Here is an 11,594-nt window from a genome sequence, read left to right on the forward strand (position 1 = left end):
AAAGGAGGGCGATTCAATAGCTAACCAGGTGACAGGTGCCTTGGAAAGCAAGATGGATGGGGAAGATCCGGGAAGTGCCGCAAAGAAGAAGATGGTGAAGTGCTCTTGTCTATCAGTGGCGGATGGACCAACAGCAGTAGATCTGGGTAGGTTGGAAGGAGAAGGTGCGTTTTCTAAATAATACCTGGAGGGTTTCCCCTCGCCCAGGAACCTGGGTAAGAGGTGGTCGCAACGCGGGGATAGTGGCCGGGAGAGGAAGTTTCTCTTATTGTCGACGAGATAAGCGGCGCACCGAGCGGATCGACATCGATGAGCGTGCGTGATCGCGTCAGCGTGGCCAAGCGTATGGGTTCTTCCGAATAGCAGAGCGACCTGCTGAATTGAGATGTTCGAGGGTCTCTTGGTTGGGTTACGTTGCAGGCTTAGCCCACTTGCGTTATCAAGGCTGTTTGTTTATCGGATGAGTGCTCATTGCGTGACAATACCACCAGAGGTATGGATTCTGCAAGACCTCTGGGGTTTTCTGCCTCATTGTTGTCGGGGGGAACCCCTCGACCATCGGTATGGGCTTCCTCATGCGGTGGTGGTTTATCAGCTTGGCTTGTCGACTAGAGGTTGCGTTGCATTTCTAGAAACGCGGGAGAAAATATGTGTCTGAAGCGGCGCAGCTTATCGCGGGTCCCAGCGGGCTTAGGTAATCCAGATTACCTAGGTATGTAGTAGATGACTGTAGCCTGCACCGGGCCGCGCCGTGGGGTAACTGCTGATGAGGTAGCGTAAAGACCTGTATTCAAGTATGGGAACCATGACATCTCGTTGCTGGCGATAGCGAGAGTCGAAGGAAGGCCAAAGAGAGGAGTTGGGAGAGATGACAACCGACGTGTTTATGTGGGGCCTTCGCTTCAGCGGGAGATTAGATAAGCACAGACATAGGATTAGGTAATGTAAGGTACCTGGTACGTACAACGTACCTTCCAAGACATCTCCACATCTCCACAGCTTCCCTTTCCCTCCCCTCCCCCATTCTTCCATTTCCTATTTCCCATTATCCCAATTGCCGTCGGGAATGTCGGCTCTTCCCTCGACCTCTTGTGCCGGTCCACTGGCCAGGATCAGGACCAGGACCAGGACCAGTGGACGACGTACTACGTAAGCACTGACAATCCGGCACCGACCTTCTACATCTATGCCCGATTACACCACATCCCAGCAGTGGATGCTCGCAGCAGACTGTCCATCGTTTGTTTGTCCTGCATCATCGAGACCCAAAGTCGTCATCCGATGGTTGGCTTGCGCGAGCTTGCATCATTATTGGCGCGTTTCCAGCCTCCCACATCGCATCCTGTCTGGTGTGTCTGTCCGTCCTTGTCAAAGTGTCCTCACCATCGTTCCTCACGTACTCGCTGTATGCTAACGTAGTACGTTGTAGAATCGCTTTGGTCTATTCCTGTATCACGTTATGCGCAGCCAGAGGATGGCGTGCATGAAAAGCCAAGCATAAGGCCGAGCTCTATCCGCTCAACATCCAGACAAAGTCACCTAGGGCGGCCTGACTCTCCGAATTAGGAAGGAGACAACCGTCTGGTGTGCTTCCCCAGCTGGCACTTTCTTCTACACTAATCCCCTTGCTACAATCCCCTCCCCGTCGGCTTTGCTACTCAAGTCGACTGCAGCCCGATTGACAATCGACTGGCCCTGACTTGCTGCCATAGCAAGAACGCGACCTACCAAGAGAACCCACCCTCCATGACGGCATCTGCAGGCGCTTCTGGCTATCTATCCTCTTTGATATCGAGGCGGTTATGGCGAGGACATGGACAGAACAGGCAGGCTGTAAATCCTAATGTACTGACATAACCTCGGTACTCGAGGCCCCAGAGCGATCGACATCCTTTGCAGTCCCGAACAAGCCGGATCAGCCCGACTGTTGTCTCCCAGTCCCAGGGCCGAGTGCCTACCTCAGGACCGAGTACCTACCATCATCTCTACAGTACTAGCATCCAGTCTTGATACAATGGCCGCAGGTAACCCGACACTGCCTGAATCGACTTTTCGGATTCGGCGAGGGGGTCTATCCCCGTAGCTTCGTCACGTGAGGCTACCCGACACTCCGGTCCCGCCTTAATCTGGTTCTCATTACTGCTCTGTGGGAGAAGTATACCACTGTAGCCACGGGTGTTACTGGTTTTCTCTCTCTTGGCTTCTCAACCCACAGAGTCATGTGAGTGGCCCCCTGAACCCCTGGTGGTGGTCCAAGTTGCTTCAACTGCCGACGGCACCTTGGTACGCTAGTATTAGTCCTGAACCAGCGCCCCTAGCGCCGGCATCGTCCCCCTGCCTCCCATATCACGTTGCCGGCTTCCCCTTGGAACCCCTCCGGTGGGGTCGTTGGATTCTGTACAACGTACTTACAAACCGTAGCTGATCCAGATTCCGTGTAACCATCTTATCCAAGCCGGTTGCTCCCAGGCGAGAAAGAGCCAGGACCAGTCTGCGATGGCTGTCTGTCGATTCTGCTGAGCGTGGGACCTCGTCCGGGGTCCATCACCTGCCAATTTGGCGCGCATGATAGTGACGATACTCCTCTTGTCGCATCCCCGAGTCGACGCGTCGAAACGAGTCAAACGACTAGCTTAACATGGGGCCCCAAGGGGCCCCATCCACAGATTTCACGCGCCGGCCACCCTGCCCCCATGTTCAGCTTCCTCTTTCATGAACTGGCCCGCTGCCTCGCCGCCTACGAGCCACTCGACCCTCGCCGCCGAAGGCTGCGCCATACGTTTTCCTCCTTCCCCTTTGCGCATCGTCGTTATCGGCGACATTTGCGCGTGGACTGGCATCATGATTTGGCTACCTGAATGAGGCAAGTCGTTTGTCTCGTGGCGTTGGGGCAAGATACAGTGGTACTCCCCTCGGTCTTGGACTGCTCTGCCCCCGCGTTAAAACTGCGTGCTGCCATTGACGCCCGTGGCCCCGGTTGGGCTTCCATATGGGGACCACTCTTGGTTGCCATTTATCCCCTTCATCTACGTTGAGCCTGCTGGGCATGGCGGGTCAAAGAGGAAGCCGAGAGAGCTATATAAAGCAGCACCGATCTCGTCGATGAAGATCATTCTCATCTTGCTTCGACACGGCCATCTTACCATCATCCACCTCAGAGCCCATCAACGCCCTTGCGCCCACTTCCCAACTAGGAATCTAGGATCTTGTCCCTCGTCTCGCAGAAATGGTCAACTTCCGTCGCCTCGCCGTCTTTGCGGCGGCCTTTGCCCCCCTTGGTTTCGCTGCTCCTGCCCAGGAGGTCCCGACTGAAGAGGTCTCGTACGGCACCGTTGGCTCCACCGTCCCTGGAAAGTACATCGTCACCCTCAAGAACAACCTCAAGGAGCAGGATGTCGCGTCCCACCTGAGCTGGGTCGATGGAGTCCACGCCCGTAGCCTGCACAAGCGCGACAACAGCGGCGTTGGCGAGACCTTTGACATCAAGGACTTTCATGCCTACGTTGGCGAGTTCGACGAGGAGACCATCGAAGCCATCAAGAACAGCCCCGACGTGAGATGCCTTTCCCTTTTCTCTTTTTCCTGGCCCCCCTTTTTTTTGCCCTCACTTGCAGACGTCCTTTGAAAAGACGCCTACTCTGCCCAGACACCGAGACTAATATACTATACGCTTTGCAGGTCGAGGCTGTAGAGGCCGACCAGATCTGGACCCTCTTCGCGCTGACGTCCCAGTCCAGCGCGGCCTACGGCCTGGCCAGCATTTCGTCCCGCACGCGCGGCAGCACTCGCTATGTCTACGACGACACCGCCGGCCGAGGCACCTACTCGTACGTCGTCGACACGGGTATCCTGACCAGCCACAGCCAGTTTGGTGGCCGTGCCTCTCTCGGCTACAACGCCGTTGGCGGCGCCCACACCGACACCAACGGCCATGGCACCCACGTCGCCGGCACCATCGGTGGTTCCACCTATGGCGTTGCCAAGCTCACCAACCTCGTCTCCGTCAAGGTCTTCTCCGGCACCACCTCGTCGACGTCGATCATCATGAGCGGCTACAACTGGGCCGTCAACGACATCCTCAACAGGGGCCGCGCCTCCCGCTCCGTCATCAACATGTCCCTCGGCGGTGGCTACTCGTCCGCCTTCAACAACGCCGTCAACTCGGCCTTTTCCGCCGGCGTCCTCAGCGTCGTCGCTGCCGGTAACGAGAACCAGAACACCGCCAATGTCTCCCCCGCCTCGGCCGCCTCGGCCCTCACCGTCGGCGCCTACGACGCAAACTGGGCCCGCGCCTCGTTCTCCAACTGGGGCGCCGCCGTCGACGTCTTCGCCGCCGGCGTGAATATTCCCTCCTCGTACATTGGCAGCAACACCGCCACCCGGAGCATCTCGGGCACTTCCATGGCCGCCCCCCACGTCGCCGGTCTCGCTGTCTACCTCCAGGTCCTCGAGAACCTCAACACCCCTGCCGCCGTCAAGAACCGCATCCTTGCGCTGGCCACCACCGGCAGCATTGGTGGCAGCCTCAACGGCTCTCCCAATCGCAGCGCCTATAACGGTAACGGCACCCAGTAAGCTGGAGAAGCCCATTTTCTTCCCGCAGCTTCCTTACAAATCGAGTTTGCCCCTTGTCGGCAGCTTTGGCACCAAGCATGTTAATGGGTGAGCAGGTGGGGAGTGCCAAGGAAGTGGTGGAGGGGGGGACGGGTGCGATAATGATCTTATCCTTGTTCTTGGGGCCATTGGCTCTGGGAAACAGCGAGAGGCTCAGGGACATGATGATGATAGCATGCAATTTAGATGAATTACACGAACATTTTGGTAAAGGAGCGAAATCCACCCCTTGACTCTAATTGAGATGGAAGCGCCTTGACGACTAGCTTGTGCCGCCAGGATCTCAGGACGCAAGTCGATTCCTTTCGATGCCGACTATGGGAACATGACAGCGGCAACGACTGTATAACGAGTAAGCTTACATCTTCGTGGGCTTACATCTTTCGTGACGTTCGACTGACGCTTGATCAACCCAGACTGCTTCCAGCGACTGACGTACGCCTTGGCATTAAGAGACGCCGCCCATGACTCGCACTACGGGGTATCGCGCCCACTTGGCGGCCCTTAGCTGGGGTGTCTATCCTCTCTATTGGGCTTCGGATGGGCCCCTGAACCACCAAACTGAGCATCGTGTTCCTTGGCAGAGGATACCCGTATCCTCAACCGGCGATGGATCGAAGCTTCGAGACGGTCTACGGCGTCGCCTTTTGTCATCTGGTCTCATTACCCTCTGTGGCATAAATGAGCACACATATCTGGATACAATACTATCATTCTTTCAAAGAGTAAAGACGGCACCGATCAGCAGCACATATTTTACAGACGAAAATGAGCAACCGATGGATCTTGACCGGCCAAAATGGCTATGAAAATTCCCTGAAATACGAGGAGGGCGTGCCATTGCCCAAAGAGCTGGGACCTCACGAGGTTTTGGTCGAGCTCCGGGCGGCCAGTCTCAACTTTCGCGACCTCGTCATCGCAAACGACGAAGTACGTTGCAGACACTGGATTTGATTTGCGAATTGCGTCCGCTGAGAAGGATTGGGACAAGTCTTGCTAACCTTCTGCACGGTAGAATAGCGGGGCAGGGAAAATCGTCCCGAACGCCGTCCCGGGCTCCGACGGCGCGGGCCTAGTAAAGTCCGTGGGATCGGCCGTCACTTCGTTCAAACCCGGTGATCGCGTCGTCACCCACCTAAGCCCGAAAGTCGTGGAAGCGGCCGGCGACGATGCCCACGCGTCCTTTTCGGATATTAGCCATGGTATGGGCCAGGTAGTCGACGGGACACTGCGCACGGCAGGTATCTTCACCGAGTCGGCCCTCGTCCACGCCCCGGAGTCCCTGGACTGGGCGCAAGCCGCCACGCTGACGTGCAGCGGGTTGACGGCGTGGAACGCGCTCTTCGGCATCCGGGGAAGGGCGGTAGGTCCAGGTGACTGGGTGCTTGTGCAAGGCACCGGGGGCGTGAGCGTCGCGGCGCTGCAGTTCGCCGTGGCGGCCGGAGCGACCGTGGTGGCTACGACTTCGACGGAGGAGAAGGCGGCGCGGTTGCGAGGCCTAGGCGCGAAACACACTATTAATTACCGGACCAGCCCGGACTGGGGCGCGGAGGCGCGGAAGCTGACGCCGGGAGCCAGGGGCTTCGATTTCGTGGTCGATATTGCGGGCAACGCTACGTTGGCGCAGTCTCTTGTGGCGGTCCGGACGGACGGGATCGTGCCCGTGGTGGGACTTGCCGGGGGTGAGGCGGAGCCGGTCCCTATGATGGGAGCACTGCTGCACGCCTGCATAGTCCGAGGGCTGCTGTTGGGTAGCAGAACGCAGTTTAAGGATATGGTGCGTTTCGTCGACGAGAAGCGCGTGGTTCCTGCCCTTGACGACGTTGTGTTTGAGCTGCATGAGACGAAGGAAGCGTATAGGAGGCTGCAGGAGCAGAAGCACTTTTCCAAGGTGGTCATCAAAATCAACCAGTGATGCTCAGGGGTCAGATTAGCTTGAGCAGGATGGAAAAGATCTCGCTTGCGGAGCTCCTTTAAAACGTCAAGTTCTAATATTATCTGTCCGACATCTATCTAGCTAGGACTTGCAGTGCAAAACAAATAATAAGAAACGAAAGAATTAGAGGAGAGAGGGTATCGAAGGAGCAAAGCGACTAAAAGGGGGCGGGGACAATCAGACTAATAAAACAAACTCAGAGTGCACTTTTACCATCTTTCATCTTCGATCTGTCCCTCGGAGTGAAGGTAACCATGGTCTTCTCCCTGGGAATCATGGCCGAACGCCATGTCATCCATCGAGGGGCGTCAGGCTCGACGAGCTTACAGTCGTAGTCCATGATGATATTACCAATGATCACCTTCATAAAGGCAGATGCGTAAAATCTCCCGGGGCTGCTCACCCGTTAGCTCTTAATGCTAGCTCCGCGAACTCCGTGCCGTCTAGTCTACATATACCACATCAAGTATCAGGCAATCATGGGAGATCTTACCAGCTCATGCGTCCCGTCCCCCACATGGGAAACGTGTTGTCAATGTCAGTCAGCTTAGACGGCTTGGGTTGCGGGGTTGGGAACGAAGACTGCCGCCCAATGCGACTGAGAAGCTCGGGATCCACGAATCTGAAGCCATTGAACTCGGTGGCGCGGGGGTAGTGTCGTTCGTCTCGCATGATGGCGCCGGACGGGGTGCAAGCCCAGTCACCAACTGCAAGATTGGTGCCGTCAGATAGATCGAACGGCTTAAGCGCTCGTCGACGAGTGCTCACTAACCAGGGGAAGTGTTAGTCTGTGCGTTTATAACAAGCAACCGGGGCCACACGCACTAAACTCGACCGGCGTAAGACGCGCCGACTCCTTGATGAAGCTATCGAGGAGTGGAAGACCCTTGCCCGTGGTCTCAAACTCGTGATAATAGGTCTCGAGCTCTTCACGGATGGGCTGGACGTACTCGGGGTGTAGGCATAGGTCGTGAATCACGTAGACGATGGTCTGGAAGCACATAGTCTTAGCGGACGGAGAAGTGACGTGCCATGAAGGACGGCAAGCAACATTGTCAACTCACAGTGGAAAGGATATGAACTGACCCGAACCAGATGGCCATCAGCTCGTAGATGATCCGTTCTGCCGACCATGGATTGGCCCGCGGTGCGGTCTCCATGATCCATTGTACACAGTCTGCCTGTTCGGGAAAAGGAATGTGGTCAGCCGGGCATCAAGACAATGTTTCGTCATACAATGACATGGTGCAAGGCAAGCCTAAGCCTGGCAAGATAAAAGTGCGGCAGGGCTAGAAGTAAGCGCATACGTGGTTCGGGACATCATGGCCCCTTGCTTTAAGCTCCCTGTCTTTGAGGCGGTCCTCGGCCATAGGCAGGAGTTTTGCAAAGAAGGATTTATGGGAGCTGAGTCCACTGGAAAGGAGGCCCCCGACGATCCTAGACAGTGAGTGGTTAGGAGGTGTCTTGATACATCATACTGCGGAGAACGGAAGTTCATAACCTACGGTGCAAGGAATGATGGCATTAGTTTCACCACTTCGGCGTTCAAGAGGGTTTCTTCAACATATCCAAAGGCATCCTTCAGGAAGGCGTCGTCGCGTGCTAAAAGCTCAATTTTTTAGTGTTCCAACGGCGTGAAGAGTGAGATCAAGTGCAAGTGGTTAAGACTTACCGAGCTCCGTCCCAAAGAGTGATGCTGCGTTAAGGAGAACCGTAATCTTCATAATCATTGGATATATCGGAGAGTGATCTGGACCTGTGAGGCTTTCTTAGCAACAAAATGAGAGTCGGGACGGAGCCTGACCGCGTACCATGCTTCTCAGAGAATTCGGCGTGCAGCTGGGAAAATCGGGACCTAGAAAGAACACGGAGCTCGGGGAGGAGGTTGGGGATGTTGTTGGTTAGGAGAGTTCGCAAGGTCCGGACAAATCCAACTCCTTCCACGCCCCTCTTGTCAAACCAGTTGAAGCCGTTCATCGTGTAGACGGGCTGTAACATCTGTATGTCCCGGTGTTAGGTGAAGCGCGGAGAGATCGGGAGAGAGAGAGAGAGCGAGGGAGAGGAAGACGGTCAACTGAATAGTTACCATCTCAGATTTGTCTTACGTGTTTGGCCGCCGCATTCAGGGACAGGACCGTATCAGGGGCACTGTCTATCTCCTTGATGTGTTTCGGCGACGACACAAATACGAACCGGCTATCGGGTGCGAGAACCTCATAGGGCTCATCTTTCGACTGCACTCCGGATCTTATTAGCTCAACATCCACCCATATATAGACATGAGCAAGGAGACGAGGGACATGCCTTGTTGTAACCTTCTTGGATGATTTTTTGGCCATTGAGAAGATAGGCCCAGGAACGAATGCGCCTCAGGAAAGGCGTTACAAAATGACTGAATGTAAAAGCAGGGTATGTCTGCGTCAGAGTTGGCGACGAGGACAGGGGAAACAAGCTGGACCAAGCAATGGCACGCAGGCCTCTTCCTTTTCCTATGCCTGACACGAAACACCAGGAGAGTACTCCGGCGAGAAGGCTTAGAAGGACGAGAGAATCCATGGTGAATAGAGTGTATTCAGGCGCTAAACTGAGCCGAAGTCGTTCTTGTCTGTAGTCGGTGCATAGGGGGTAGACTTGGACGCTCTGAAGGGGAGATTGTATCTACAGACTTTTCCTACTTCCAGAAGATATCTACGAGTTACTCGTCTTTATATCCGGGACCATCTCCTCGTACAGCTGATACTTCTTCCTACTTTAGAAACGTTTCAAACATAGGCATCGTATTAGGCTGCCAAGTGCAAAGATTCCAGCTACTCAAGGCATTTTCTATTTCTGTGTCTTCACCGTTCGGGTCCGAGCAAGGAGGAATGAGAAGAGCGCCTTGCCCCCACGATTCGTGCAGTGGACACCGGCAGTGCCTGATGGATGCCCAATAAGCTACCTGTAAATACTGCTGAGCAACCACCCCCAGACCCGAAGGATTCGGGAGGAACGACGATCATTCTTGGCCCCTGGGCTGTGTGGCCGACGACGCCGGTTTGTGTCTCGCTCCGCCGCCAGACGTTTATTCATAGGTTATATTCTAGATTCAGCACTGCGCGAGAGCCGAGGCATCCCCAGCCGGTTCCCGGCCAGTATACTCGGTGATATTCCAAATCCAGCTGACGTCTAAGACAGTCACACTTCCAGTGGCGAATGGTCAAAAGGCCGCCGGCACCATCTTTGCGATGCATAATCCTTCTAATCTGGATTGGAGACTACCATGGAAGGTTGGTGAATTTGGTGTGATGTAAACTGATGGGATAAATGTGAATCAATACGACACATGCATCATTGAGTGCGTGTATCACAGACTACGCCCCTTTTTTTCTTTCCCTTTTTCACGCAGACATCCCCATCCCCTTTTCCTTATAGGCTTCTCCCACTTAGACATTGCCATACTCATCAGATTTCCCGGAGAATATCAAACATCTCACGCCACATCGTTCATCTCTGCAATTCAGCCCTACCGGCACCGCGTCGCCTCCCCTTGTATTCCCTCGCCGTAGCACTGGTTTGAATTCCCCTCTAACCACTGGACGCGTGCGTTCTTAACATGTCTACGGCTAACGGCGACATCCTCCGGACCGATGTTACCCCCGAAGGGTTTCTGGCGGCAACGGTGGTCTTCGTCGTCACCGCGGTCAGTTTCGTTGTCGTGAGGATCGTCAACAGCATGCGATATCATAAAAAGCTTTTGATAGACGATTGTGAGTTCCCTGGACAGCACCTATACAGCCCAGACTCTACCCCATGGTCGGAAATCGTGCTTACTCCATGTCCTCAACTGGTTCGTAGATCTCTCTGTCCTGGCAGTCTTATTCCTTGCCGCAACTGGAGCAATATACAACGTCCAGTTTACTCGTCAGTCAGTCTCTAACTACGTAGATGGCGGGAAAAAGGAAACTGACAAGTCTCGAAGAACTCAACCGGCCTGGAACAACAATCGTCTTCATAGGACGGGTGCGTACCATTTCCAATGCCTTTTAATTCATCCGGCCTTTTCTGTCCAACTTCAAATCTGTCCCCCGACTCACCCGCTCCAGACCATCGTGGCATCCATGTGGACGGCCGTTCTGGGAAACTGGACAGCCAAAGCACCCATCCTGATTCTCTTCATCCGTATATTCGGCGTCACTCACTGGCTACGGAGAACCTGCTACGTCACCCTCGTCCTTCTGTTCCTCCTCATGGTAGCCAGCGGCATTTGGGGCTCGGTCCTCTGCAGCCCGGAGGGGAGAAGAGTAGATCTCGCGGCGATGGAAAATTGCATCAACCGGTCCCTCGTCGTCGGCGTATACAACGGCGTTATTTCGCTCGTTGTCGATATTGAGATCTTTCTTCTCCCCCTTCCGGTCCTCGCCAGGCTTCACCTCCCTACCGGTCAAAAGATTGGTGTCTTTGCCGTTTTCTTCACTGGTTTATTGTGAGTACTGTCGTAAGACGCCACTTTATGATATGAATTCTGTATGTTGATACTGGGACGTGCAGTGCCATAATCGGCGCGGCCATCAGTCTTTACTACAGAGGCACCTCTCTTGCGGGCGTGGAGACCAACCAAGTTGGCCAGATGCTCGGGCAGTGAGTTTCTTCTTCATCCAAGGCACCAAAGTAGGGGGTATTCGGTTTTGCTGACGAGATATCTTCCCAGGGTCGTTGAGAACGCCGTTACCATCATGGTCGGTTGCGCGCCATCCATCCGGTCTTTCTGGCAGGCCCACGTCCCCGACGGCAAGTTCTATTCGGCGATTTCGGCCGTTTTCTCGACAAGGCAAAACCAGACGCAGTCGTCGCTTGCGTCGCAACAGGGATTCCGACCCTCGAATACCAAGGGCCCGAGTAGCGAGAGTGTCAGTGCCGTTCAGAGTCGCGAGCACCTTGAGCTTGGCCAGATTCCACAGGGATCACCTGTGGAGACACATGCAACCTATGGGTGGACTGATGGTGACCGCCGTGGATGGGCAAACTAGTTTGGTCGGTATACTATCGCATGAGAACGAAGAAAGAC

General features: G+C 54.9%; 5 protein-coding genes across 5 annotated transcripts; 4 read left to right on the top strand and 1 right to left on the bottom strand.

Moving 5' to 3' along the window:
* Window positions 1-868: 868 nt before the first annotated feature.
* On the top strand, window positions 869-3,202 carry ACRALDRAFT_2018308 (uncharacterized protein; the record flags this gene model as incomplete). Its single annotated transcript, XM_071019928.1, has 14 exons — window positions 869-880; window positions 1,000-1,349; window positions 1,375-1,405; window positions 1,468-1,534; window positions 1,567-1,662; window positions 1,717-1,833; window positions 1,872-2,024; window positions 2,098-2,221; window positions 2,258-2,283; window positions 2,319-2,397; window positions 2,456-2,805; window positions 2,869-3,005; window positions 3,037-3,053; window positions 3,109-3,202. The coding sequence occupies 14 exons, from the start codon at window positions 869-871 to the stop codon at window positions 3,200-3,202; spliced, it is 1,653 nt and encodes a 550-aa protein (XP_070875643.1).
* ACRALDRAFT_1041140 (uncharacterized protein) lies at window positions 2,840-5,060 on the top strand. Its single transcript, XM_071015208.1, has 3 exons — window positions 2,840-3,553; window positions 3,679-4,966; window positions 5,031-5,060. Exons 1-2 carry the CDS (start codon window positions 3,227-3,229, stop codon window positions 4,573-4,575), a joined length of 1,224 nt encoding a protein of 407 aa, XP_070875644.1. The 5' UTR covers window positions 2,840-3,226; the 3' UTR covers window positions 4,576-4,966; window positions 5,031-5,060.
* Window positions 5,061-5,382: 322 nt separating this feature from the next.
* On the top strand, window positions 5,383-6,529 carry ACRALDRAFT_2103122 (uncharacterized protein; the record flags this gene model as incomplete). Its single annotated transcript, XM_071023127.1, has 2 exons — window positions 5,383-5,544; window positions 5,630-6,529. 2 exons carry the CDS (start codon window positions 5,383-5,385, stop codon window positions 6,527-6,529), a joined length of 1,062 nt encoding a protein of 353 aa, XP_070875645.1.
* Window positions 6,530-6,746: 217 nt separating this feature from the next.
* On the bottom strand, window positions 6,747-9,106 carry ACRALDRAFT_2041267 (uncharacterized protein; the record flags this gene model as incomplete). Its single annotated transcript, XM_071021137.1, has 10 exons — window positions 6,747-6,945; window positions 7,044-7,317; window positions 7,376-7,541; window positions 7,615-7,731; window positions 7,858-7,987; window positions 8,056-8,152; window positions 8,223-8,306; window positions 8,362-8,548; window positions 8,656-8,784; window positions 8,855-9,106. 10 exons carry the CDS (start codon window positions 9,104-9,106, stop codon window positions 6,747-6,749), a joined length of 1,635 nt encoding a protein of 544 aa, XP_070875646.1.
* Window positions 9,107-10,142: 1,036 nt separating this feature from the next.
* On the top strand, window positions 10,143-11,556 carry ACRALDRAFT_2026664 (uncharacterized protein; the record flags this gene model as incomplete). Its single annotated transcript, XM_071020406.1, has 4 exons — window positions 10,143-10,296; window positions 10,403-11,012; window positions 11,078-11,167; window positions 11,238-11,556. 4 exons carry the CDS (start codon window positions 10,143-10,145, stop codon window positions 11,554-11,556), a joined length of 1,173 nt encoding a protein of 390 aa, XP_070875647.1.
* Between the last annotated feature and the right edge of the window lie 38 nt (window positions 11,557-11,594).

Source organism: Sodiomyces alcalophilus, assembly GCF_042370955.1.
Source record: "Sodiomyces alcalophilus JCM 7366 unplaced genomic scaffold ACRALscaffold_3, whole genome shotgun sequence".
Taxonomy (NCBI): domain Eukaryota; kingdom Fungi; phylum Ascomycota; class Sordariomycetes; order Glomerellales; family Plectosphaerellaceae; genus Sodiomyces; species Sodiomyces alcalophilus.

What these genes read in the sequence shown, in the direction of transcription:
- ACRALDRAFT_1041140 (XM_071015208.1), top strand. Translation starts at nt 3,227, where the DNA reads ATGGTCAACTTCCGTCGCCTCGCCGTCTTTGCGGCGGCCTTTGCCCCC. An exon ending in CCATCAAGAACAGCCCCGAC is followed by an intron (nt 3,554 to 3,678) that starts GTGAGATGCCTT and finishes TACGCTTTGCAG; the next exon opens with GTCGAGGCTGTAGAGGCCGA.